This window comes from Penaeus vannamei, chromosome 9, assembly GCF_042767895.1.
Source record: "Penaeus vannamei isolate JL-2024 chromosome 9, ASM4276789v1, whole genome shotgun sequence".
In the NCBI taxonomy this organism is placed as follows: domain Eukaryota; kingdom Metazoa; phylum Arthropoda; class Malacostraca; order Decapoda; family Penaeidae; genus Penaeus; species Penaeus vannamei.
The window spans coordinates 34916641-34942497 of NC_091557.1; the positions used below are offsets into that span (position 1 = coordinate 34916641).

Here is a 25857-nt window from a genome sequence, read left to right on the forward strand (position 1 = left end):
GTACTGCAGTCGTGGTATCTGAAGCTGTGCTTGTTTGTGCTACTACAGTCGTGGTATCTGAAGCAGTGCTTGTGTGTGGTACTACAGTCGTGGTATCTGAAGCAGTACTTGTTTGTGGTACTGCAGTCGTGGTATCTGAAGCTGTGCTTGTTTGTGGTACTACAGTCGTGGTATCTGAAGCAGTGCTTGTTTGTGGTACTATGGTCGTGGTATCTGAAGCAGTACTTGTTTGTGGTACTGCAGTCGTGGTATCTGAAGCAGTACTTGTTTCTGCTACTACAGTCGTGGTATCCGATGCAGTGCTTGTTTGTGGTACTATAGTCGTGGTATCTGAAGCAGTAGTTGTTTGTGGTACTGCAGTCGTGGTATCTGAAGCAGTGCTTGTTTGTGGTACTATAGTCGTGGTATCTGAAGCAGTACTTGTTTCTGCTACTACAGTCGTGGTATCTGAAGCAGTAGTTGTTTGTGGTACTGCAGTCGTGGTATCTGAAGCAGTACTTGTTTGAGGTACTACAGTCGTGGTATCCGATGCAGTGCTTGTTTGTGGTACTAAAGTCGTGGTATCTGAAGCAGTAGTTGTTTGTGGTACTGCAGTCGTGGTATCCGATGCAGTGCTTGTTTGTGGTACTAAAGTCGTGGTATCTGAAGCAGTAGTTGTTTGTGGTACTACAGTCGTGGTATCTGAAGCAGTACCTGTTTGAGGTACTACAGTCGTGGTATCTGATGCAGTAGTTGTTTGTGGTACTACAGTCGTGGTATCTGAAGCAGTACTTGTTTGTGGTACTGCAGTCGTGGTATCTGAAGCAGTACTTGTTTGAGGTACTACAGTCGTGGTATCTGATGCAGTAGTTGTTTCTGGTACTACAGGCGTGGTATCTGAAGCAGTGCTTGTTTGTGGTACTACAGTCGTGGTATCTGAAGCAGTACTTGTTTGTGGTACTGCAGTCGTGGTATCTGAAGCAGTGCTTGTTTGTGGTACTATAGTCATGGTATCTGAAGCAGTACTTGCTTGAGGTACTGCAGTCGTGGTATATGAAGCAGTGCTTGTTTGTGGTACTATAGTCGTGGTATCTGAAGCAGTACTTGCTTGAGGTACTGCAGTCGTGGTATCTGAAGCAGTACTTGTTTGTGGTACTACAGTCGTGGTATCTGAAGCAGTACTTGTTTGTGGTACTGCAGTCGTGGTATCTGAAGCAGTGCTTGTTTGTGGTACTACAGTCGTGGTATCTGAAGCAGTACTTGCTTGAGGTACTGCAGTCGTGGTATCTAAAGCAGTACTTGTTTGTGGTACTACAGTCGTGGTATCTGAAGCTGTACTTGTTTGTGGTACTATAGTCGTGGTATCTGAAGCAGTACTTGTTTGAGGTACTATAGTCGTGGTATCTGAAGCAGTACTTGTTTGTGGTACTACAGTCGTGGTATCTGAAGCAGTACTTGTTTGTGGTACTACAGTCGTGGTATCTAAAGCAGTACTTGTTTGAGGTACTATAGTCGTGGTATCTGAAGCAGTAGTTGTTTGTGGTACTACAGTCGTGGTATCTGAAGCTGTACTTGTTTGTGGTACTATAGTCGTGGTATCTGAAGCAGTACTTGCTTGAGGTACTGCAGTCGTGGTATCTAAAGCAGTAGTTGTTTGTGGTACTACAGTCGTGGTATCTGAAGCAGTACTTGTTTGTGGTACTATAGTCGTGGTATCTGAAGCAGTACTTGCTTGAGGTACTGCAGTCGTGGTATCTGAAGCAGTACTTGTTTGTGGTACTACAGTCGTGGTATCTGAAGCAGTACTTGTTTGTGGTACTATAGTCGTGGTATCTGAAGCAGTACTTGTTTGAGGTACTGCAGTCGTGGTATCTGAAGCAGTACTTGTTTGTGGTACTGCAGTCGTGGTATCTGAAGCAGTACTTGTTTGTGGTACTACAGTCGTGGTATCTGAAGCAGTACTTGTTTGTGGTACTGCAGTCGTGGTATCTGAAGCAGTACTTGTTTGTGGTACTGCAGTCGTGGTATCTGAAGCAGTGCTTGTTTGTGGTACTATAGTCGTGGTATCTGAAGCAGTACTTGCTTGAGGTACTGCAGTCGTGGTATCTGATGCAGTACTTGTTTGTGGTACTACAGTCGTGGTATCTGAAGCAGTACTTGTTTGTGGTACTATAATCGTGGTATCTGAAGTAGTATTTGTTTGAGGTACTGCAGTCGTGGTATCTGAAGCAGTACTTGTTTGTGGTACTACAGTTGTGGTATCTGAAGCAGTACTTGTTTGTGGTACTACAGTCGTGGTATCTGAAGCAGTACTTGTTTGTGGTACTATAGTCGTGGTATCTGAAGCAGTACTTGTTTGAGGTACTGCAGTCGTGGTATCTGAAGCAGAGCTTGTTTGTGGTACTACAGTCGTGGTATCCGATGCAGTGCTTGTTTGTGGTACTACAGTCGTGGTATCTGAAGCAGTAGTTGTTTGAGGTACTACAGCCGTGGTATCTGAAGCAGTGCTTGTTTGTGGTACTACAGTCGTGGTATCTGAAGCAGTACTTGTTTGTGGTACTACAGTCGTGGTATCTGAAGCAGTGCTTGTTTTTGCTACTACAGTCGTGGTATCTGAAGCAGTACTTGTTTCTGCTACTATAGTCGTGGTATCTGGTGCAGTGCTTGTTTGTGGTACTACAGTCGTGGTATCTGAAGCAGTAGTTGTTTCTGCTACTACAGTCGTGGTATCTGAAGCAGTACTTGTTTGTGGTAATATAGTCGTGGTATCTGAAGCAGTACTTGTTTGAGGTACTGCAGTCGTGGTAGCTGAAGCAGAGCTTGTTTGTGGTACTACAGTCGTGGTATCCGATGCAGTGCTTGTTTGTGGTACTACAGTCGTGGTATCTGAAGCAGCAGTTGTTTGAGGTACTACAGCCGTGGTATCTGAAGCAGTGCTTGTTTGTGGTACTGCAGTCGTGGTATCTGAAGCAGTACTTGTTTCTGCTACTACAGTCGTGGTATCTGAAGCAGTAGTTGTTTGTGGTACTACAGTCGTGGTATCTGAAGCAGAGCTTGTTTGTGGTACTACAGTCGTGGTATCCGATGCAGTGCTTGTTTGTGGTACTACAGTCGTGGTATCTGAAGCAGCAGTTGTTTGAGGTACTACAGTCGTGGTATCTGAAGCAGTGCTTGTTTGTGGTACTACAGTCGTGGTATCTGAAGCAGTGCTTGTTTTTGCTACTACAGTCGTGGTATCTGAAGCAGTGCTTGTTTTTGCTACTACAGTCGTGGTATCTGAAGCAGTACTTGTTTCTGCTACTATAGTCGTGGTATCTGAAGCAGTGCTTGTTTGTGGTACTACAGTCGTGGTATCTGAAGCAGTAGTTGTTTCTGCTACTACAGTCGTGGTATCTGAAGCAGTAGTTGTTTGAGGTACTACAGTCGTGGTATCTGAAGCAGTGCTTGTTTGTGGTACTACAGTCGTGGTATCTGAAGCAGTACTTGTTTGTGGTACTACAGTCGTGGTATCTGAAGCAGTACTTGTTTGTGGTACTACAGTCGTGGTATCTGAAGCAGTGCTTGTTTGTGGTACTACAGTCGTGGTATCTGAAGCAGTACGTGTTTGAGGTACTGCAGTCGTGGTATCTGAAGCAGTACTTGTTTGTGGTACTATAGTCGTGGTATCTAAAGCAGTACTTGTTTGAGGTACTGCAGTCGTGGTATCTGAAGCAGTACTTGCTTGAGGTACTGCAGTCGTGGTATCTGAAGCAGTGCTTGTTTGTGGTACTATAGTCGTGGTATCTGAAGCAGTACTTGTTTGTGGTACTATAGTCGTGGTATCTGAAGCAGGACTTGATTGAGGTACTGTAGTCGTGGTATCTGAAGCAGTACTTGTTTGTGGTACTATAGTCGTGGTATCTGAAGCAGTACTTGTTTGTGGTACTATAGTCGTGGTATCTGAAGCAGGACTTGATTGAGGTACTGTAGTCGTGGTATCTGAAGCAGTACTTGTTTGTGGTACTATAGTCGTGGTATCTGAAGCAGTACTTGTTTGAGGTACTGCAGTCGTGGTATCTGAAGCAGTGCTTGTTTGAGGTACTGCAGTCGTGGTATCTGAAGCAGTACTTGTGTGTGGTACTGCAGTCGTGGTATCTGAAGCAGTACTTGTTTGTGGTACTATAGTCGTGGTATCTGAAGCAGTACTTGTTTGTGGTAGTACAGTCGTGGTATCTAAAGTAGTACTTGTTTGTGGTACTGCAGTCGTGGTATCTGAAGCAGTACTTGTTTGAGGTACTATAGTCGTGGTATCTGAAGCAGTACTTGTTTGTGGTACTACAGTCGTGGTATCTGAAGCAGTACTTGTTTCTGCTACTACAGTCGTGGTATCTGAAGCAGTACTTGTTTGTGGTACTGCAGTCGTGGTATCTGAAGCAGTACTTGTTTCTGCTACTACAGTCGTGGTATCCGAAGCAGTACTTGTTTCTGCTAGTACAGTCGTGGTATCCGAAGCAGTACTTGTTTCTGCTACTACAGTTGTGGTATCTGAAGCAGTACTTGTTTCTGCTACTACAGTTGTGGTATCTGAAGCAGTACTTGTTTCTGCTACTACAGTCGTGGTATCTGAAGCAGTACTTGTTTCTGCTACTACAGTTGTGGTATCTGAAGCAGTACTTGTTTCTGCTACTACAGTTGTGGTATCTGAAGCAGTACTTGTTTCTGCTACTACAGTTGTGGTATCTGAAGCAGTACTTGTTTCTGCTACTACAGTCGTGGTATCTGAAGCAGTACTTGTTTCTGCTACTACAGTCGTGGTATCCGAAGCAGTACTTGTTTCTGCTAGTACAGTCGTGGTATCCGAAGCAGTACTTGTTTCTGCTACTACAGTTGTGGTATCTGAAGCAGTACTTGTTTCTGCTACTACAGTCGTGGTATCTGATGCAGTACTTGTTTCTGCTACTACAGTTGTGGTATCTGAAGCAGTACTTGTTTCTGCTACTACAGTCGTGGTATCCGAAGCAGTACTTGTTTCTGCTAGTACAGTCGTGGTATCCGAAGCAGTACTTGTTTCTGCTACTACAGTTGTGGTATCTGAAGCAGTACTTGTTTCTGCTACTACAGTTGTGGTATCTGAAGCAGTACTTGTTTCTGCTACTACAGTCGTGGTATCTGAAGCAGTACTTGTTTCTGCTACTACAGTCGTGGTATCCGAAGCAGTACTTGTTTCTGCTAGTACAGTCGTGGTATCCGAAGCAGTACTTGTTTCTACTACTACAGTTGTGGTATCTGAAGCAGTACTTGTTTCTGCTACTACAGTCGTGGTATCTGAAGCAGTACTTGTTTCTGCTACTACAGTCGTGGTATCTGAAGCAGTACTTGTTTGTGGTACTACAGTCGTGGTATCTGAAGCAGTACTTGTTTGTGGTACTACAGTTGTGGTATCTGAAGCAGTACTTGTTTGTGGTACTGCAGTCGTGGTATCTGAAGCAGTGCTTGTTTGTGGTACTACAGTCGTGGTATACGATGCAGTACTTGTTTGTGATACTACAGTCGTGGTATCTGAAGCAGTACTTGTTTGTGGTACTACAGTCGTGGTATCTGAAGCAGTACTTGTTTGTGGTACTACAGTCGTGGTATCTGAAGCAGTACTTGTTTGTGGTACTACAGTCGTGGTATCTGAAGCAGTACTTGTTTGTGGTACTACAGTCGTGGTATCTGAAGCAGTACTTGTTTGTGGTACTACAGTCGTGGTATCTGAAGCAGTACTTGTGTGTGGTACTACAGTCGTGGTATCTGAAGCAGTACTTGTTTGTGATACTACAGTCGTGGTATCTAAAGCAGTACTTGTTTGTGGTACTACAGTCGTGGTATCTGAAGCAGTACTTGTTTGTGGTACTACAGTCGTGGTATCTGAAGCAGTACTTGTTTGTGGTACTACAGTCGTGGTATCTGAAGCAGTATTTGTTTGTGGTACTACAGTCGTGGTATCTGAAGCAGTACTTGTTAGTGGTACTATAATCGTGGTATCCGATGCAGTGCTTGTTTGTGGTACTGCAGTCGTGGTATCTGAAGCAGTACTTGTTTCTGCTACTACAGTCGTGGTATCTGAAGAAGTACTTGTTTGTGGTACTACAGTCGTGGTATCTGAAGCAGTACTTGTTTGTGGTACTACAGTCGTGGTATCTGAAGCAGTACTTGTGTGTGGTACTACAGTCGTGGTATCTGAAGCAGTACTTGTTTGTGGCACTACAGTTGTGGTATCTGAAGCAGTACTTGTTTGTGGTACTACAGTCGTGGTATCTGAAGCAGTACTTGTTTGTAGCACTACAGTCGTGGTATCTGAAGCAGTACTTGTTTGTGGTACTACAGTCGTGGTATCTGAAGCAGTACTTGTTTGTGGTACTACAGTCGTGGTATCTGAAGCAGTACTTGTTTGTGGTACTACAGTCGTGGTATCTGAAGCAGTACTTGTTTGTGGCACTACAGTTGTGGTATTTGAAGCAGTACTTGTTTGTGGTACTACAGTCGTGGTATCTGAAGCAATACTTGTTTGTGGCACTACAGTCGTGGTATCTGAAGCAGTACTTGTTTGTGGTACTACAGTCGTGCTATCTGAAGCAGTACTTGTTTGTGGCACTACAGTTGTGGTATCTGAAGCAGTAGTTGTTTGTGGTACTACAGTCGTGGTATCTGAAGCAGTACTTGTTTGTGGCACTACAGTCGTGGTATCTGAAGCAGTACTTGTTTGTGGTACTACAGTCATGGTATCTGAAGCAGTACTTGCTTGAGGTACTACAGTCGTGGTATCTGAAGCAGTACTTGTTTTTGGCACTACAGTTGTGGTATCTGAAGCAGTACTTGTTTGTGGTACTGCAGTCGTGGTATCTGAAGCAGTACTTGTGTGTGGTACTACAGTCGTGGTATCTGAAGCAGTACTTGTTTGTGGTACTACAGGCGTGGTATCTGAAGCAGTACTTGTTTGTGGTACTACAGTCGTGGTATCTGAAGCAGTACTTGTTTGTGGTACTTCAGTCGTGGTATCTGAAGCAGTACTTGTTTGAGGTACTACAGTCGTGGTATCTGAAGCAGTACTTGTTTGTGGTACTACAGTCGTGGTATCTGAAGCAGTACTTGTTAGTGGTACTATAGTCGTGGTATCTGAAGCAGTACTTGTTTGTGGTACTGCAGTCGTGGTATCTGAAGCAGTACTTGTTTGTGGTACTACAGTCGTGGTATCTGAAGCAGTACTTGTTTGTGGTACTACAGTCGTGGTATCTGAAGCAGTACTTGTTTGGGGTACTACAGTCGTGGTATCTGAAGCAGTACTTGTTTGTGGTACTACAGTCATGGTATCTGAAGCAGTACTTGTTAGTGGTACTATAGTCGTGGTATCTGAAGCAGTGCTTGTTTGTGCTACTATAGTCGTGGTATCTGAAGCAGTACTTGTTTGTGGTACTAGAGTCGTGGTATCTGAAGCAGTACTTGTTAGTGGTACTATAGTCGTGGTATCTGAAGCAGTACTTGTTTGAGGTACTATAGTCGTGGTATCTGAAGCAGTACTTGTTTGTGGTACTACAGTCGTGGTATCTGAAGCAGTACTTGTTTGTGGTACTACAGTCGTGGTATCTGAAGCAGTACTTGTTTGTGGTACTACAGTCGTGGTATCTGAAGCAGTACTTGTTAGTGGTACTATAGTCGTGGTATCTGAAGCAGTACATGTTTGAGGTACTTTAGTCGTGGTATCTGAATCGGTACTTGTCAGTGGTACTACAGTCGTGGTATCTGAAGCAGTACTTGTTAGTGCTACTATTGTCGTGGTATCTGAAGCAGTACTTGTTTGAGGTACTATAGTCGTGGTACCTGAAGCGGTACTTGTCAGTGGTAATACAGTCGTGGTATCTGAAGCAGTACTTGTTTGTGGTACTACAGTCGTGGTATCTGAAGCAGTACTTGTTTGTGGTACTACAGTCGTGGTATCTGAAGCAGTACTTGTTTGTGGTACTACAGTCGTGGTATCTGAAGCAGTACTTGTTTCTGCTACTACAGTCGTGGTATCTGAAGCAGTACTTGTTTCTGCTACTACAGTCGTGGTATCTGATGCAGTAGTTGTTTCTGCTACTACAGTCGTGGTATCTGAAGCAGTACTTGTTTGAGGTACTTTAGTCGTGGTATCTGAAGCGGTACTTGTCAGTGGTACTACAGTCGTGGTATCTGAAGCAGTACTTGTTAGTGCTACTATAGTCGTGGAATCTGAAGCAGTACTTGTTTGAGGTACTATAGTCGTGGTATCTGAAGCGGTACTTGTTAGTGGTAATACAGTCGTGGTATCTGAAGCAGTACTTGTTTGTGGTACTACAGTCGTGGTATCTGAAGCAGTACTTGTTTGTGGTACTACAGTCGTGGTATCGGAAGCAGTGCTTGTTTGTGGTACTACAGTCGTGGTATCTGAAGCAGTACTTGTTAGTGGTACTATAGTCGTAGTATCTGAAGCAGTACTTGTTTGTGGTACTGCAGTCGTGGTATCTGAAGCAGTGCTTGTTTGTGCTACTATAGTCGTGGTATCTGAAGCAGTACTTGTTTGTGGTACTATAGTCATGGTATCTGAAGCAGTACTTGTTTCTGCTACTATAGTCGTGGTATCTGAAGCAGTATTTGTTTCTGCTATTATAGTCGTGGTATCTGAAGCAGTACTTGTTTCTGCTACTATAGTCGTGGTATCTGAATCAGTACTTGTTTGTGGTACTATAGTCATGGTATCTGAAGCAGTACTTGTTTCTGCTATTATAGTCGTGGTATCTGAAGCAGTACTTGTTTCTGCTATTATAGTCGTGGTATCTGAAGTAGTGCTTGTTTGTGGTAATACAGACGTGATGTTTGTCGTTGCAATTTGCGTTACAACTGTAGCCGTAGCTGGAGAAGTGGTTGCCTCTGAGGCTGAGGTCGTTATCTGTGGAGCTGAGGTCGTACGTGTGGCAGAAGTAGTTGTTGTCTGCGGAGCTAAAGTCCTTGTGGTATGTGTAGTGCTTATTGGTGTGGCTGACGTTGTAGGAGTAACTGAAATAAAAATTCAGCTGGGAATGATAGGCAGTAGTAGATGTACCAGAGTATATAAGTGATTTTATTTATGTAGTGTTGCATTCCCATCTTTGTGTAACGTGCTTCGGCGAAATTAGCGGGTTTCATGATTCATGTTTGCAATCATCAATATATCGTGATGTGATGGATTTTTCACTAAATTGACATTGGAAAAGTTGTACTTTATGTCAAGTCAGTAAGCAATGTAGTGAAGTATTAGTGGCGCAGACTGCAGTATGTAGGGTAGGCCAAATGCTCAACAATTATTATTATTAAATATTGAATTGTGTGAGTTTATTGTAACTGCAGCTGAATGCATTTGTTGCTACTGAACCATACGTCCTTGGAATTGCAAATAATCCCACTTTAAAATAAGCGAAAAAGTCCTTCAGAGAAAGACTGACCTTGACTTGTCCGAAGTGTTGACAACTGAAAACAACGAGGGAAAAAGTGGAAAAAGATTCAGCACACAAAATATACAAACCTGTTACTGTTGGAGGCTCTGGTGTAGTTGTAGTAGCTTCAGTTGTACTTGTCTGAGGAGCTGAAGTGGTGGTAGTTGCTGAAACAGAAATTGTTTGAGGTTCAGAAGTGGTTGTGGTACCCGCAGTACCGGTTGTTCCAGGTTCTGAAATGGTTGTGATACCTGAACTAGCGGTTGTTTGAGGTTCAGAAGTGGTAGATGAAGCAGTTGTTTCAGGTTCTGAATTGGTAGTGGTAACTGAAGAAGCAGATGTTTCAAGTTCTGAAGTGGTTGTGGTACCTGGAAAAGCAGTTGTTTCAGGTTCTAAAGTGGTTGTTACACCTGAAGTAACGGTTGCTTCAGGTCCTGAAGTGGCTGTGGTAGCTGAAGTAATGGTTGTATCAGGTTCTGATGTGATTGTGCTAACTGAAGTTGTTTCAGGTCTAGAAGTGGTTGTGATAGCTGAAGTAACGGTTGTTTCAGGTCTAGAAGTGGTTGTGGTAGCTGAAGAAGCGGTTGTTTCAGGTCCTGAAGTGGTTGTGGCACCTGAAGTTGTTTCAGGTCCTGAAGTGGTTGTGGTACCTGAAGTAACGGTTGTATCTGGTTCTGAAGTGGTTGTGGTAACTGAAGTTGTTTCAGGTCTTAAAGTGGTTGTGGTAGCTGAAGTAACACTTGTTTCAGGTTCTGAAGTGGTTGTGGTAGCTGAAGAAGCGGTTGTTTCAGGTTCTGAAGTGGTTGTAGTACCTGAAGAAGCGGTTGTTTCAGGTTCTGAAGTGGTTGTGGTAGCTGAAGTAATGGTTGTATCAGGTTCTGATGTGGTTGTGGTAACTGAAGTTGTTTCAGGTCCTGAAGTGGTTGTGATAGCTGAAGTAACGGTTGTTTCAGGTCTAGAAGTGGTTGTGGCAGCTGAAGAAGCGGTTGTTTCAGGTCCTGAAGTGGTGGCACCTGAAGTTGTTTCAGGTCCTGAAGTGGTTGTGGTACCTGAAGTAACGGTTGTATCTGGCTCTGAAGTGGTTGTGGTAACTGAAGTTGTTTCAGGTCCTAAAGTGGTTGTGATAGCTGAAGTAACACTTGTTTCAGGTTCTGAAGTGGTTGTGGTAGCTGAAGAAGCGGTTGTTTCAGGTTCTGAAGTGGTTGTGGTAGCTGAAGTAATGGTTGTAGCAAGTTCTGATGTGGTTGTGGTAACTGAAGTTGTTTCAGGTCCTGAAGTGGTTGTTACAGCTGAAGTAACGGTTGTTTCAGGTCTAGAAGTGGTTGTGGCAGCTGAAGAAGTGGTTGTTTCATGTCCTGAAGTAGTTCTGGTAGCTGAAGTTGTTTCAGGTCCTGAAGTGGTTGTGGTACCTGAAGTAACGGTTGTATCTGGTTCTGAAGTGGTTGTGGTAACTGAAGTTGTTTCAGGTCTTAAAGTGGTTGTGATAGCTGAAGTAACACTTGTTTCAGGTTCTGAAGTGGTTGTGGTACCTGAAGCAGTTGTTTCAGGTTCTGAAGTGGTTGTAGTACCTGAAGAAGCGGTTGTTTCAGGTTCTGAAGTGGTTGTGGTAGCTGAAGTAATGGTTGTATCAGGTTCTGATGTGGTTGTGGGAACTGAAGTTGTTTCAGGTCCTGAAGTGGTTGTGATAGCTGAAGTAACAGTTGTTTCAGGTCTAGAAGTGGTTGTGGTAGCTGAAGAAGCGGTTGTTTCAGGTCCTGAAGTGGTTGTGGCACCTGAAGTTGTTTCAGGTCCTGAAGTGGTTGTGGTACCTGAAGTAACGGTTGTATCTGGTTCTGAAGTGGTCGTGGTAACTGAAGTTGTTTCAGGTCCTAAAGTGGTTGTGATAGCTGAAGTAACACTTGTTTCAGGTTCTGAAGTGGTTGTGGTAGCTGAAGAAGCGGTTGTTTCAGGTTCTGAAGTGGTTGTAGTACCTGAAGAAGCGGTTGTTTCAGGTTCTGAAGTGGTTGTGGTAGCTGAAGTAATGGTTGTATCAGGTCCTGAAGTGGTTGTGACAGCTGAAGTAACGGTTGTTTCAGGTCTAGAAGTGGTTGTGGCAGCTGAGGAAGCGGTTGTTTCAGGTCCTGATGTGGTTGTGGCACCTGAAGTTGTTTCAGGTCCTGAAGTGGTTGTGGTAGCTGAAGTAACGGTTGTATCTGGCTCTGAAGTGGTTGTGGTAACTGAAATTGTTTCAGGTCCTAAAGTGGTTGTGATAGCTGAAGTAACACTTGTTTCAGGTTCTGAAGTGGTTGTGGTAGCTGAAGGAGCGGTTGTTTCAGGTCCTGAAGTGGTTGTAGTACCTGAAGAAGCGGTTGTTTCAGGTTCTGAAGTGGTTGTGGTACCTGAAGAAGCAGTTGTTTCAGGTTCTGAAGTGGTTGTGGTACCTGAAGTAACGGTTGTTTCAGGTTCTGAAGTGGTTTTGGTAACTGAAGAGGTTGTTTCAGGTCCTGAAGTGGTTGTGGTAGCTGAAGTCATGGTTGTTTCAATTTCTGAAGTGGTTTTGGTAACTGAAGAGGTTGTTTCAGGTTCTGAAGTGGTTGTGGTAGCTGAAGTCATGAATGTTTCAGTTTCTGAAGTGGTTTTGGTAACTGAAGAGGTTGTTTCAGGTTCTGAAGTGGTTGTGGTAGCTGAAGTTGTTTCAGGTTCTGGAGTGGTTGTGGTACCTGAAGAAGCAGTTGTTTCAGGTTCTGAAGTGGTTGTAGTAGCAGAAGTAACGGTTGTGGTACCTGAAAAAGAGGGTTTAGGTTCTAAAGTAGCTGTGGTAGCTGAAATAACGGTTGTTTCAGGTTCTGATGTGGTTGTGGTAGCTGAAGCAGTGGTTGTTTCGGGTGTTGAAGTGATTGTACCTGATGTAACAGTTGTTTGATGTTCTGAAGTGGTTATGGAAACTGGGGTAGTGGTAGTGATAACTGAAGTTGTACTTGTCTGAGGAACTGAAGTCGTAGCAGCTGAAGTAGTAGTTGCCTCAGGGACTGCAGTTGTGGTTCTTGTAGTAGCATCAGTAGTTGTACCTGTAAAAATAGATACCGGTGTTGAGGTCATTGCTGTAGCTGAAGTCAGAAAAGCTATTGAGTGCTAGTGACTAATGTGATCAGCACAGATGTACTTTACATAAAACCACAATTAGGTATCGAAAGGAACAAATTACAAGATTTGTTTTTATACACTAAAAACTCAATAAAATATCGCGGTTCATGTTGTTCATCTGTTACACTTATTCAAGTATTGGGATGTAATGACTTTGTATTTATTAATTCTAATCAATAGTACTGTATAACATGATAATAATCTATGGCAATGGAGTTATAATGACCTAGCATGAGGCCAAATCCTCAACATTTAATACTACTTCAGTAACATTAAAAGATGAAAGATCAGTGTAAATCCTGGGGCATAAATATGTTTCTTGAATTTCAAAGGACACAAGAAAAGAGTTTATTAAGAAAAATGGCTCACCTGAATTGCAAATAATTGAACGAAAAATGGATAAATAAAAGATAAATAAAAATGATAACAAAAAAGAAGTGGACATAGCAGGTACAAACCTGTTGTTTGTGTTTCTGAGGGAGTTGTGGAAGCTGAGGTTATAAATGTCTGAGGAGCTGAAGTCGTGGTAGTACCTATAGTGGTTGTAATTGAGGTAATTGAAATAGTGGTTGTTTCAGGTTCTGAAGTGGTTATGGTAGCTTTAGTAGTCGTTATTTCAGGTTCTGAAGTGGTTGTGGTAGATGAAGCAGTGGTTATTTGGGGTTCTGAAGTGGTTGTAACTGAAGCAGTGGTTGATTGAAGTTCTGAAGCAGTGGTTGTTTGAGATTCTGAAAGAGTTGTAGCTGAAGCAGTAGTTTGAGGTTCTGAAGTAGTGGTTGTTTGAATTTCTGAAGTGGTTGTGGTTGCTGAAGCAATGGTTGTTAAGGGTTCTGAAGTGGTTGTGGTAGCTGAAGCAGTGGTTGTTAAGGGTTCTGAAGTGGTTGTGGTAGTTGAAGCAGTGGTTGATTGAGGTTCTGAAGTAGTGGTTCCTGAAGCAATTGTCAGAGGTTCTGAAGTGGTTGTGGTAACTGAAGCAGTGGTTGAAAGGGTTGTAGCTGAAACAGTGGTTGTTTGAGTTTCTGAAGGGGTTGTAGCTGAAACAATGGTTGTTTGAGTTTCTGAAAGGGTTGTAGCTGAAACAGTGGTTGTTTGAGTTTCTGAAAGGGTTGTAGCTGAAACAGTGGTTGTTTGAGGTTCTGAAGGGGTTGTGGTTGCTGAAGCAATGGTTGTTTGAGTTTCTGAAGTAATGGTTGCTGAAGCAGTGGTTGTTTGAGGTTCTGAAGTAGTGGTTACTGAAGCAGTGCTTATTAGAGGTTCTGAAGTAGTGGTTGATTGAGGTTCTGAAGTAGTGGTTGCTGAAGCAGTGGTTGATTGAGGTTCTGAATTAGTGGTTGCTGAAACAGTTGTTGTCTGAGGTTCTGAAGTGGTTGTGGTTGCTGAAGCAGTTGTTGTCTGAGGTTCTGAAGTGGTTGTGGTTGCTGAAGCAATGGTTGATTGAGGTTCTGAAGTAGTGGTTGCTGAAGCAGTTGTTGTCTGAGGTTCTGAAGTGGTTGTGGTTGCTGAAGCAGTTGTTGTCTGAGGTTCTGAAGTGGATGTGGTTGCTGAAGCAATGGTTGATTGAGGTTCTGAAGTAGTGGTTGCTGAAGCAGTTGTTGTCTGAGGTTCTGATGTGGTTGTGGTAGCTGAAGCAGTTGTTGTCTGAGGTTCTGAAGTGGTTGTGGTTGCTGAAGCAATGGTTGATTGAGGTTCTGAAGTAGTGGTTGCTGAAGCAGTTGCTGTCTGAGGTTCTGAAGTGGTTGTGGTTGCTGAAGCAATGGTTGATTGAGGTTCTGAAGTAGTGGTTGCTGAAGCAGTTGTTGTCTGAGGTTCTGAAGTGGTTGTGGTTGCTGAAGCAATGGTTGATTGAGGTTCTGAAGTAGTGGTTGCTGAAGCAGTTGTTGTCTGAGGTTCTGATGTGGTTGTGGTAGCTGAAGCAGTTGTTGTCTGAGGTTCTGAAGTAGTGGTTGCTGAAGCAATGGTTGATTGAGGTTCTGAAGTAGTGGTTGCTGAAGCAGTGGTTGTTTGAGATTCTGAAGTGGTTGTGGTTGCTGAAGCAGTTGTTGTCTGAGGTTCTGAAGTAGTGGCTGCTGAAGCAGTTGTTGTCTGAGGTTCTGAAGTGGTTGTGGTTGCTGAAACAGTGGTTGTTTGAGTTGCTGAAGTAGTGGTTGCTGAAGCAGTGGTTGTCTGAGGTTCTGAAGTAGTGGTTGCTGAAGTAGTTGTTGTCTGAGGTTCTGAAGTGGTTGTGGTTGCTGAAGCAGTGGTTGTCTGTGCTTCTGAAGTAGTGGTTGCTGAAGCAGTTGTTGTCTGAGGTTCTGAAGTAGTGGCTGCTGAAGCAGTTGTTGTCTGAGGTTCTGAAGTGGTTGTGGTTGCTGAAGCAGTTGTTGTTTGAGTTTCTGAAGTAGTGGTTGCTGAAGCAGTGCTTGTCTGAGGTTCTGAAGTAGTGGTTGCTGAAGCAGTTGTTGTCTGAGGTTCTGAAGTGGTTGTGATTGCTGAAGCAGTTGTTGTTTGAGTTTCTGAAGTGATTGTGGTTGCTGAAGCAATAGTTGTTTGAGTTTCTGAAGTAGTGGTTGCTGAAGCAGTGGTTGTTGGAGATTCTGAAGTAGTGGTTGCTGAAGCAGTGGTTGTTTGAGGCTCTGAAGCAGTGATTGTTGGAGATTCTGAAGTAGTGGTTGCTGAAGCAGTGGTTGTTTGAGGCTCTGAAGTAGTGGTTGCTGAAGCAGTTGTTGTTTGAGGTTCTGAAGTGGTTGTGGTTGCTGAAGCAGTTGTTGTTTGAGTTTCTGAAGTGATTGTGGTTGCTGAAGCAATAGTTGTTTGAGTTTCTGAAGTAGTGGTTGCTGAAGCAGTGGTTGTTGGAGATTCTGAAGTAGTGGTTGCTGAAGCAGTGGTTGTTTGAGGCTCTGAAGCAGTGGTTGTTGGAGATTCTGAAGTAGTGGTTGCTGAAGCAGTGGTTGTTTGAGGCTCTGAAGTAGTGGTTGCTGAAGCAGTTGTTGTTTGAGGTTCTGAAGTGGTTGTGGTTGTTGAAGCAGTGGTTGTTGGAGATTCTGAAGTAGTGGTTGCTGAAGCAGTGGTTGTTGGAAATTCTGAAGTAGTGGTTGCTGAAGCAGTTGTTGTCTGAGGTTTTGAAGTGGTTGTGGTTGCTGAAGCAATGGTTGTTTGAGTTTCTGAAGTAATGGTTGCTGAAGCAGTGGTTGTTTTAGGTTCTGAAGTAATGGATGCTGAAGCAGTGGTTGTTTGAGATTCTGAAGTAGTGATTGCTGAGGCAGTGGTTGTTGGAGATTCTGAAGTAGTGGCTGCGGAAGCAGTGGTTGTTTGAGGCTCTGAAGTAGTGGTTGCTGAAGCAGTTGTTGTTTGAGGTTCTGAAGTGGTTGTGGTTGCTGAAGCAATGGTTGTTTGAGTTTCTGAAGTAATGGTTGCTGAAGCAGTGGTTATTTTAGGTTCTGAAGTAGTGGCTGCTGAAGCAGTGGTTGTTAGAGGTTCTGAAGTGGTTGCGGTTGCTGAAGCAGTGGTTGTTGGAGATTCTGAAGTAGTGGTTGCTGAAGCAGTGGTTATTGGAGATTCTGAAGTAGTGGTTTCTGAAGCAGTGGTTGTTGGAAATTCTGAAGTAGTGGTTGCTGAAGCAGTTGTTGTCTGAGGTTCTGAAGTGGTTGTGGTTGCTGAAGCAATGGTTGTTTGAGTTTCTGAAGTAATGGTTGCTGAAGCAGTGGTTGTTTTAGGTTCTGAAGTAGTGGCTGCTGAAGCAGTGGTTGTTTGAGATTCTGAAGTAGTGATTGCTGAGGCAGTGGTTGTTGGAGATTCTGAAGTAGTGGCTGCGGAAGCAGTGGTTGTTTGAGGTTCTGAAGTGGTTGTGGTTGCTGAAGCAATGGTTGTTTGAGTTTCTGAAGTAATGGTTGCTGAAGCAGTGGTTGTTGGAGATTCTGAAGTAGTGGTTGCTGAAGCAGTGGTTGTTGGAGATTCTGAAGTAGTGGTTGCTGAAGCACTGGTTGTTTGAGGCTCTGAAGTAGTGGTTGCTGAAGCAGTGGTTGTTTGAGGCTCTGAAGTAGTGGTTGTTGGAGATTCTGAAGTAGTGGTTGCTGAAGCAGTTGTTGTCTGAGGTTCTGAAGTGGTTGTGGTTGCTGAAGCAGTTGTCAGAGGTTCTGAAGTGGTTGTGGTTGCTGAAGCAGTTGTCTGAGGTTCTGAAGTGGTTGTGGTAGCTGAAACAGTAGTTGTTTGAGTTTTTGAAGTTGTTGTCTGAAGTTCTGAAGTAGTGCTTGCTAAAGCAGTAGTTGATTGAGGTTCTGAAGTGGTTGTGGTACCTGAAGCAGTGGTTGTTTGAGGTTCTGAAGTAGTGGATGCTGAAGCAGTTGTTGTCTGAGGTTCTGAAGTAGTGGTTGCTGAAGAAGTTGTCTGAGGTTCTGAAGTGGTTGTGGTTGCTGAAGCAGTGGTTGTTTGAGGCTCTGAAGTAGTGGATGCTGAAGCAGTTGTTGTCTGAGGTTCTGAAGTAGTGGTTGCTGAAGAAGTTGTCTGAGGTTCTGAAGTGGTTGTGGTTGCTGAAGCAGTGGTTGTTTGAGGTTCTGAAGTGGTAGTAACTGCAACAGTGGTTGTGTGAGGTTCTGAAATGGTTGTGATACCTGAAGCAGTGGTTGATTGAGGTTCTGAAGCAGTTGTCTGAAGTTCTGAAGCGGTTGTTTGAGGTTCGGAAGTGGTTGTGGTTGCTGAAGCAATTGTTGTTTGAGGTTCTGAAGTAGTTGTGGTTGCTGAAGCAGTTGTCTGCGGTTCTGAAGTGGTTGTTGCTGAAGCAGTTGTTTGAGGTTCTGAAGTGGTTGTTTGAGGCTCTGAAGTAGTGGTTGCTGAAGCAGTGGTTGTTTGAGATTCTGAAGTAGTGGTTGCTGAAGCAATGGTTGTTGGAGATTCTGAAGTAGTGGTTGCTGAAGCAGTTGTTGTCTGAGGTTCTGAAGTGGTTGTGGTTGCTGAAGCAGTTGTTGTCTGAGGTTCTGAAGTGGTTGTGGTAGCTGAAACAGTTGTTTGAGGTTCTGAAGTGGTTGTGATAACTGAAGCAGTGGTTGTTTGAAGTTCTGAAGTAGTGGTTGCTGAAGCAGTGGTTGTTTGAGGCTCTGAAGTAGTGGTTGCTGAAGCAGTTGTTGTCTGAGGTTCTGAAGTAGTGGTTGCTGAATCAGCTGTTGTCTGAGGTTCTGAAGTGGTTGTGGTTGCTGAAGCAGTGGTTGTAACTGCAACATTGGTGTGAGGTTCTGAAGTGGTTGTGATACCTGAAGCAGTGGTTGATTGAGGTTCTGAAGCAGTTGTCTGAAGTTCTGAAGTGGTTGTGGATGGTGAAGCAGTTGTTGTTTGAGGTTCTGAAGTAGTTGTGGTTGCTGAAGCAGTTGTCTGCGGTTCTGAAGTGGTTGTTGCTGAAGCAGTTGATGTTTGAGGTTCTGAAGTGGTTGTTTGAGGCTCTGAAGTAGTGGTTGCTGAAGCAGTGGTTGTTTGAGATTCTGAAGTAGTGGTTGCTGAAGCAATGGTTGTTGGAGATTCTGAAGTAGTGGTTGCTGAAGCAGTTGTTGTCTGAGGTTCTGAAGTGGTTGTGGTTGCTGAAGCAGTTGTTGTCTGAGGTTCTGAAGTGGTTGTGATACCTGAAGTAGTAGTTGATTGACGTTCTGAAGCAGTTGTCTGAAGTTCTGAAGTGGTTGTTTGAGGTTCTGAAGTAGTTGTTGCTGAATCAGTTGTTTGAGGTTCTGAAGTGGTTGTTGCTGAAGCAGTTGTTGTTTGAGGTTCTGAAGCGGCTGTAACTGCAACAGTGGTTGTGTGAGGTTCTGAAGTGGTTGTGATACCTGAAGTAGTGGTTGATTGACGTTCTGAAGCAGTTGTCTGCGGTTCTGAAGTGGTTATTGCTGAAGCAGTTGTTTGAGGTTCTGAAGTGATTGTGGTTGCTAAAGCAGTTGTTTGAAGTTCTGAGGTGGTTGTAACTGAAGCAGTTGTCTGAGGTTCTGAAGTAGTGGTTGCTGAAGCAGTGGATGATTGAGATTCTGAAGTAGTGGTTGCTGAAGTAGTGGTTGATTGAGGTTGTGAAGTAGTGGTTGGTGAAGCAGTGGTTGATTCAGGTTCCGAAGTGGCTGTGGTATCTGAAGCAGTGATTGTCTGAGGCTCTGAAGTAGTGGTTACTGAAGCAGTTGTTGTCTGAAGTTCTGAAGTGGTTGTGGTTGCTGAGGCAGTTGTCTGCGGTTCTGGCGTAGTGGTTGCTGAAGCAGTGGTTGATTGAGGTTCTGAAGTAGTGGTTGCTGAAGCAGTGGTTGATTCAGGTTCTGAAGTAGTGGTTGGTGAAGCAGTTGTCTGAGGTTCTGAAGTGGTTGTGGTAGCTGAAACATTAGTTGTTTGAGTTTCTGAAGTTGTTGTCTGAGGTTCTGAAGTAGTGCTTGCTAAAGCAGTAGTTGTTTGAGGTTCTGAAGTGGTTGTGGTACCTGAAGCACTGGTTGTTTGAGGTTCTGAAGTAGTGGTTGCTGAAGCAGTGGTTGTTTGAGGCTCTGAAGTAGTGGTTGCTGAAGCAGTTGTTGTCTGAAGTTCTGAAGTGGTTGTGGTTGCTGAAGCAGTTGTTTGAAGTTCTGAGGTGGTTGTAACTGAAGCAGTTGTCTGAGGTTCTGAAGTAGTGGTTGCTGAAGCAGTGGATGATTGAGATTCTGAAGTAGTGGTTGCTGAAGTAGTGGTTGATTGAGGTTGTGAAGTAGTGGTTGGTGAAGCAGTGGTTGATTCAGGTTCCGAAGTGGCTGTGGTATCTGAAGCAGTGATTGTCTGAGGCTCTGAAGTAGTGGTTACTGAAGCAGTTGTTGTCTGAAGTTCTGAAGTGGTTGTGGTTGCTGAGGCAGTTGTCTGCGGTTCTGGCGTAGTGGTTGCTGAAGCAGTGGTTGATTGAGGTTCTGAAGTAGTGGTTGCTGAAGCAGTGGTTGATTCAGGTTCTGAAGTAGTGGTTGGTGAAGCAGTTGTCTGAGGTTCTGAAGTGGTTGTGGTAGCTGAAACATTAGTTGTTTGAGTTTCTGAAGTTGTTGTCTGAGGTTCTGAAGTAGTGCTTGCTAAAGCAGTAGTTGTTTGAGGTTCTGAAGTGGTTGTGGTACCTGAAGCACTGGTTGTTTGAGGTTCTGAAGTAGTGGTTGCTGAAGCAGTGGTTGTTTGAGGCTCTGAAGTAGTGGTTGCTGAAGCAGTTGTTGTCTGAAGTTCTGAAGTGGTTGTGGTTGCTGAAGCAGTGGTTGTTTGAGGTTCTGAAGTGGTTGTAACTGCAACAGTGGTTGTGTGAGGTTCTGAAATGGTTGTGATACCTAAAGCAGTGGTTGATTGAGGTTCTGAAGCAGTTGTCTGAAGTTCTGAAGTGGTTGTTTGAGGTTCTGAAGTGGTTGGGGTTGATGAAGCAGTTGTCTGCGGTTCTGGCGTAGTGGTTGCTGAAGCAGTGGTTGATTGAGGTTCTGAAGTAGTGGTTGCTGAAGCAGTGGTTGATTCAGGTTCTGAAGTAGTGGTTGGTGAAGCAGTTGTTTGAGGTTCTGAAGTGGTTGTGGTTGCTGAAGCAGTTGTTTGAGGTTCTGAGGTGGTTGTAGTAACTGAATCAGAGGTTTGAGTTTTTGAAGTAGTTGTGGTAGCTGAAACCGTGGTTGTCTGAATTTCTGAAGTGGTTGTAGTAGCTAAAACAGTGGTTGTCTGAGGTCCTGAAGTGGTTGTTGTAGCTGAAGCAGTGGTTGTTTGAGGTTCTGAAGTTGTGGTTACTGAAGTTGTAGTTGTTTGAGGCTCTGAGGTCAGGATAGTTACTGAAGTAGCTGTCTCAAGGGCTGGAGTTGTGGTTTCCGAAGTAGTATTTGTAATTGTACCTGCAGAGGTAATTGTTATAGGAGTTGAGGTTGTTGCTGTGGCTAAAGTAGTACTTATTTGAGGGACGGAAGTCTTTGCGGAAGCTGAAGTAGTAATAGTTGTCTGTAACGCTGAGATCGTACTTGTAGTTCCGGTAGTTGTCTGTAGAGCTGAGGAAATTGTAATATGTGTGGTGGTTGTTGGTGTGGCTGACGCTGTAGTAACTGAAATGGCAATTGTAGCTTGGAGTGGCAGTGGTGGCTGTACTGTATTTCATGTTAATAGTCTATGGTAGAGGAGATTTAGTGACATAGCCTGTTATTTGGATGGTAGGCCAAATCCTCAACATTTAATAATACTTGAGTAATATTAAATGATGAGAGAACAAAGTAACTACAAGGAGATGAATATGTTTGTTGTTATAAAGAAAATACCAAATCCTTGAAATGCTTAAAGCATACATTAAAATGTATGAAAGGAGGCAACTTAGTAATAAGATGCATTTCAAAAATACAAACCTGTAGTTGTCTGAGGTTCTGGAGTGGTTGTAGCTGAAGCAGTGGTTGTTGGAGGTTCTGAAGTACCTGTGGTACCTGAAACAGTTGTTGTTTGAGGTTCTGAAGTGGTTGTAGCTGAAACAGTGGTTGTTTCAGGTTCTGAAGTACCTGTGGTACCTGAAACTGTGGTTGATTGAGAGTCTGAAGTGGTTGTGGTACCTGAAGCCGTAGTTGTTTGAGATTCTGAAGTGGTTGCGGTATCTGAAACAGTAGTTTGAGGTTCTGAAGTGGTTGTCGTAGCTGAAACAGTAGTTTGGAGTCCTGAAGTGGTTGTGGTAGCTGAAGCCGTGGTTGTTTGAGGTTCAGAAGTGGTTGTGATAGCTGAAACAGTAGTTGTTTGAGATTCTGAAGTGGTTGTGGTAGCTGAAGGAGTGGTTGTTTGAGGTTCTGAAGTGGTTGTGGTAGCTGAAGCAGTGGTTGCCTCAGGTTCTGAAGTGGTTGTGGTAGCTGAAGCCGTAGTTTCAGGTTCTGAAGTGGTTGTGGTAGCTGAAGCCGTAGTTGTTTCAGGTTCTGAAGTGGTTGTGGTAGCTGAAACAGTAGTTGTTTGAGGTTCTAAAGTGGTTGTAGTAGCTGAAACAGTAGTTGTTTCAGGTTCTGGAGTGGTTGTGGTAGCTGAAACAGTTGTTGTTTCAGGTTCTGAAGTGGTTGTGGTAGCTGAAACAGTGGTTGTTTCAGGTTCTGAAATGGTTGTGGTAGCTGAAGCCGTGGTTGTTTCAGGTTCTAAAGTGGTTGTGGTAGCTGAAACAGTAGTTGTTTCAGGTTCTAAAGTGGTTGTGGTAGCTGAAACAGTAGTTGTTTCAGGTCCTGAAGTGGTTGTGGTAGCTGAAACAGTAGTTGTTTCAGGTTCTGAAGTGGTTGTGGTAGCTGAAGCCGTGGTTGCTTGAGGTTCTGAAGTGGTTGTAGTAGCTGAAGCCGTAGTTGTTTGAGGTTCTGAAGTGGTTGTGGTAGCTGAAACAGTAGTTGTTTGAGGTTCTGAAGTGGTTGTGGTAGCTGAAACAGTAGTTGTTTCAGGTTCTGAAGTGGTTGTGGTAGCTGAAACAGTAGTTGTTTCAGGTTCTGAAGTGGTTGTGGTAGCTGAAACAGTAGTTGTTTGAGGTTCTGAAGTGGTTGTGGTAGCTGAAGCCGTAGTTGTTTGAGGTTCTGAAGTGGTTGTGGTAGCTGAAACAGTAGTTGTTTCAGGTTCTGAAGTGGTTGTGGTAGCTGAAACAGTTGTTGTTTCAGGTTCTGAAGTGGTGGTAGCTGAAGCCGTGGTTGTTTCAGGTTCTGAAGTGGTTGTGATAGCTGAAACAGTTGTTGTTTGAGGTTCTGAAGTGGTTGTGGTAGCTGAAACAGTAGTTGTTTCAGGTTCTGAAGTGGTTGTGGTAGCTGAAACAGTAGTTGTTTCAGGTTCTGAAGTGGTTGTGGTAGCTGAAACAGTAGTTGTTTCAGGTTCTGAAGTGGTTGTGGTAGCTGAAACAGTAGTTGTTTCAGGTTCTAAAGTGGTTGTGGCAGCTGAAACAGTAGTTTGAGGTTCTGAAGTGGTTGTGGTAGCTGAAACAGTAGTTGTTTGAGGTTCTGAAGTGGTTGTGGTAGCTGAAACAGTAGTTGTTTCAGGTTTTGAAGTGGTTGTGGTAGCTGAAACAGTAGTTGTTTCAGATTCTGAAGTGGTTGTGGTAGCTGAAACAGTAGTTGTTTGAGGTTCTGAAGTGGTTGTGGTAGCTGAAACAGTTGTTGTTTCAGGTTCTGAAGTGGTTGTGGTAGCTGAAACAGTAGTTGTTTCAGGTTCTGAAGTGGTTGTGGTAGCTGAAACAGTAGTTGTTTCAGGTTCTGAAGTGGTTGTGGTAGCTGAAACAGTAGTTGTTTCAGGTTCTGAAGTGGTTGTGGTAGCTGAAACAGTAGTTGTTTGAGGTTCTGAAGTGGTTGTGGTAGCTGAAACAGTAGTTGTTTCAGGTTCTGAAGTGGTTGTGGTAGCTGAAACAGTAGTTGTTTCAGGTTCTGAAGTGGTTGTGGTAGCTGAAACAGTAGTTATTTCAGGTTCTGAAGTGGTTGCGGTAGCTGAAACAGTAGTTGTTTCAGGTTCTGAAGTGGTTGTGGTAGCTGAAACAGTAGTTGTTTCAGGTTCTGAAGTGGTTGTGGTAGCTGAAGCAGTGGTTGTTCCAGGTTCTGAAGTGGTTGTGGTAGCTGAAGCCGTAGTTGTTTCAGGTTCTGAAGTGGTTGTGGTAGCTGAAACAGTAGTTGTTTCAGGTTCTGAAGTGGTTGTGGTAGCTGAAACAGTAGTTGTTTCAGGTTCTGAAGTGGTTGTGGTAGCTGAAGCCGTGGTTGTTTGAGGTTCTGAAGTGGTTGTGGTAGCTGAAACAGTAGTTGTTTCAGGTTCTGAAGTGGTTGTGGTAGCTGAAACAGTAGTTTCAGGGTCTGAAGTGGTTGTGGTAGCTGAAACAGTAGTTGTTTCAGGTTCTGAAGAGGTTGTGGTAGCTGAAACAGTAGTTGTTTCAGGTTCTGAAGTGGTTGTGGTAGCTGAAACAGTAGTTGTTTCAGGTTCTGAAGTGGTTGTGGTAGCTGAAGCAGTGGTTGTTCCAGGTTCTGAAGTGGTTGTGGTAGCTGAAGCCGTAGTTGTTTGAGGTTCTGAAGTGGTTGTGGTAGCTGAAACAGTAGTTGTTTGAGGTTCTGAAGAGGTTGTGGTAGCTGAAACAGTAGTTGTTTCAGGTTCTGAAGTGGTTGTGGTAGCTGAAACAGTAGTTGTTTCAGGTTCTGAAGTGGTTGTGGTAGCTGAAGCCGTGGTTGTTTCAGGTTCTGAAGTGGTTGTGGTAGCTGAAACAGTAGTTGTTTCAGGTTCTGAAGTGGTTGTGGTAGCTGAAACAGTAGTTGTTTCAGGTTCTGAAGTGGTTGTGGTAGCTGAAACAGTAGTTGTTTCAGGTTCTGAAGTGGTTGTGGTAGCTGAAACAGTAGTTGTTTGAGGTTCTGAAGTGGTTGTGGTAGCTGAAGCAGTGGTTGTTTGAGGTTCTGAAGTGGTTGTGGTAGCTGAAACAGTAGTTGTTTCAGGTTCTGAAGTGGTTGTGGTAGCTGAAACAGTAGTTGTTTGAGGTTCTGAAGTGGTTGTGGTAGCTGAAGCAGTGGTTGTTTCAGGTTCTGAAGTGGTTGTGGTAGCTGAAACAGTAGTTGTTTCAGGTTCTGAAGTGGTTGTGGTAGCTGAAACAGTAGTTGTTTCAGGTTCTGAAGTGGTTGTGGTAGCTGAAACAGTAGTTGTTTGAGGTTCTGAAGTGGTTGTGGTAGCTGAAACAGTAGTTGTTTCAGGTTCTGAAGTGGTTGTGGTAGCTGAAGCAGTGGTTGTTTGAGGTTCTGAAGTGGTTGTATCTGAAGCAGTTGTTGTCTGAGGTTCTGAAGTAGTGGTTGCTGAAGCAGTGGTTGTTTGAGGTTCTGAAGTGGTTGATTGAGGTTCTGAAGTAGTGGTTGTTTGAGGTTCTGAAGTAGTGATATCTGAAGTCGTTGATTGAGGTTCTGAAGTGGTTGTGGTAGCTGAAGCCGTGGTTGATTGAGGTTCTGAAGTGGTTGTCGTAGCTGCAACAGTACTTGTCTGAGGAGTTGAAGTCGTGACAGTTGCTGAAGTAGTAGTTGTTTCAGGAACTGTTGTTGCTGAAATGTTAGATTTAATGTCGCGTTATTTGTTATTCCCCTGTGATCTTACGAAGATTATATATACTAAAAATGATTTGTATGTCCATTAAATCTCAATACAGGATTTCCCCTAAAATGTTTGACGATCATTAACTTATTGAAAGAATGAAGAATACCAGCAACTTTAAATATCCACTAACATATCTCAACATCATCTGTTTACTACCGTATATCTAGTATACATCCTGTGACAGCCTCATAAGATATGCAATACATCATTCTATGGGGTTATTGATTAGCCCATTGATGAGTCACATGATATTTTCTCAGGGGCACCAACCCACAGAAGAAACGCCCTTTTATTTGACAGTTGGTGTTGCTTATTCTGACTCTAACATGTCGCTGTAAGAGACTAAGGAACTGTCTGGCGTTTTGCCGACGACGCATGAATAACTAACTCCAAACAAAGCTGCGCCTTTTCAAACATATAAAAAATAAGAGAGAGAGAGAGAGAGAGAGAGAGAGAGAGAGAGAGAGAGAGAGAGAGAGAGAGAGAGAGAGAGAGAGATGGTAGCTGTAGTCAAATTAGGGACTGGATTTAAAACCATGCTTAAACCATGGTACACGCTTTGATCGATTTGGTATGGAACCGATTAACTATGAACCAGAACATTTGGGAAATATCCAAAGGCCATTACATAACCATTAACAAACCTTCCTCAGTTGTCGTTGCACTGATGGTAGATGTAAGAGTCGATGTGGGCGCTTCTGTCGAAAGGTTAACTGCAACAAACAAATTTTCATCTTGATAGCTAAATACGTAACTCAGGAAGCATTACATTAAATAAGCCGTTAGTAATGATAATTAATTTCTAATTTAAAGGTTTTAATGTGTAGCAAGAATTAAGCACTGTAATACCTACTTAAGAATTACGGTTTAGTAATAAATTGAGCATTGTATTTACAAAAAAAAAAAAAAAAAAAAAAAAAAAAAAACAGTTCTGTCACTATGAAATGAAGGAAGCAGACACCATAGGTACACACGACAGAAAGTGAGGAAGAATTACAACAGAAAAGGAAACACCAGGAATTTCCATAAACAATCGAGGATCGACATTACTCATACTGCAATACTGCGCAAAAAACTTACAAGTGCCGATAAATGCTTGCACCGTTGGGACGACGTCGTTGACCAAGTAAGCGTCGACGGCGGCGTCGCTGCTTGTGCTGAGGTACACCATGCACAGATCGAATTCGCAAGCAGCTTTAAGATTGAAAGTCGTCGTTAACAGAGTGAGTGTCGAGTAACAATAGGGATTGTTTTATAACAATCATAATCACATAAAGATAAGGCTACGTTTAGTGCAACTTTTGTAAGT

At 43.5% G+C, this 25857-nt stretch overlaps 3 protein-coding genes across 3 annotated transcripts in view; all 3 read right to left on the bottom strand.

Moving 5' to 3' along the window:
• Positions 1-25857, bottom strand: part of LOC113799921 (mucin-2-like) — a gene marked incomplete at its 3' end in the record, with an annotated part of 130127 nt that overhangs the window by 13590 nt on the left and 90680 nt on the right. Inside the window, exons 32-35 of the mRNA XM_070125015.1 lie at positions 20849-21088; positions 12311-12475; positions 9680-12190; positions 9518-9595 (exon numbers count right to left, since the gene is read on the bottom strand). Of these exons, the coding sequence (XP_069981116.1) occupies positions 9518-9595; positions 9680-12190; positions 12311-12475; positions 20849-21088 (2994 nt within the window). The remainder of the gene's footprint in view (positions 1-9517; positions 9596-9679; positions 12191-12310; positions 12476-20848; positions 21089-25857) is intronic.
• On the bottom strand, positions 12778-20607 carry LOC138862748 (mucin-2-like). The gene is made up of 3 exons (XM_070125921.1): positions 20430-20607; positions 13010-20350; positions 12778-12869 (listed from the first exon to the last, which is right to left on the bottom strand). Exons 1-3 carry the CDS (start codon positions 20605-20607, stop codon positions 12778-12780), a joined length of 7611 nt encoding a protein of 2536 aa, XP_069982022.1.
• On the bottom strand, positions 21190-24754 carry LOC138862749 (uncharacterized). Its single transcript, XM_070125922.1, has 8 exons — positions 24721-24754; positions 24429-24496; positions 23754-24233; positions 23223-23338; positions 22386-22459; positions 21465-21877; positions 21309-21415; positions 21190-21250 (listed from the first exon to the last, which is right to left on the bottom strand). Exons 1-8 carry the CDS (start codon positions 24752-24754, stop codon positions 21190-21192), a joined length of 1353 nt encoding a protein of 450 aa, XP_069982023.1.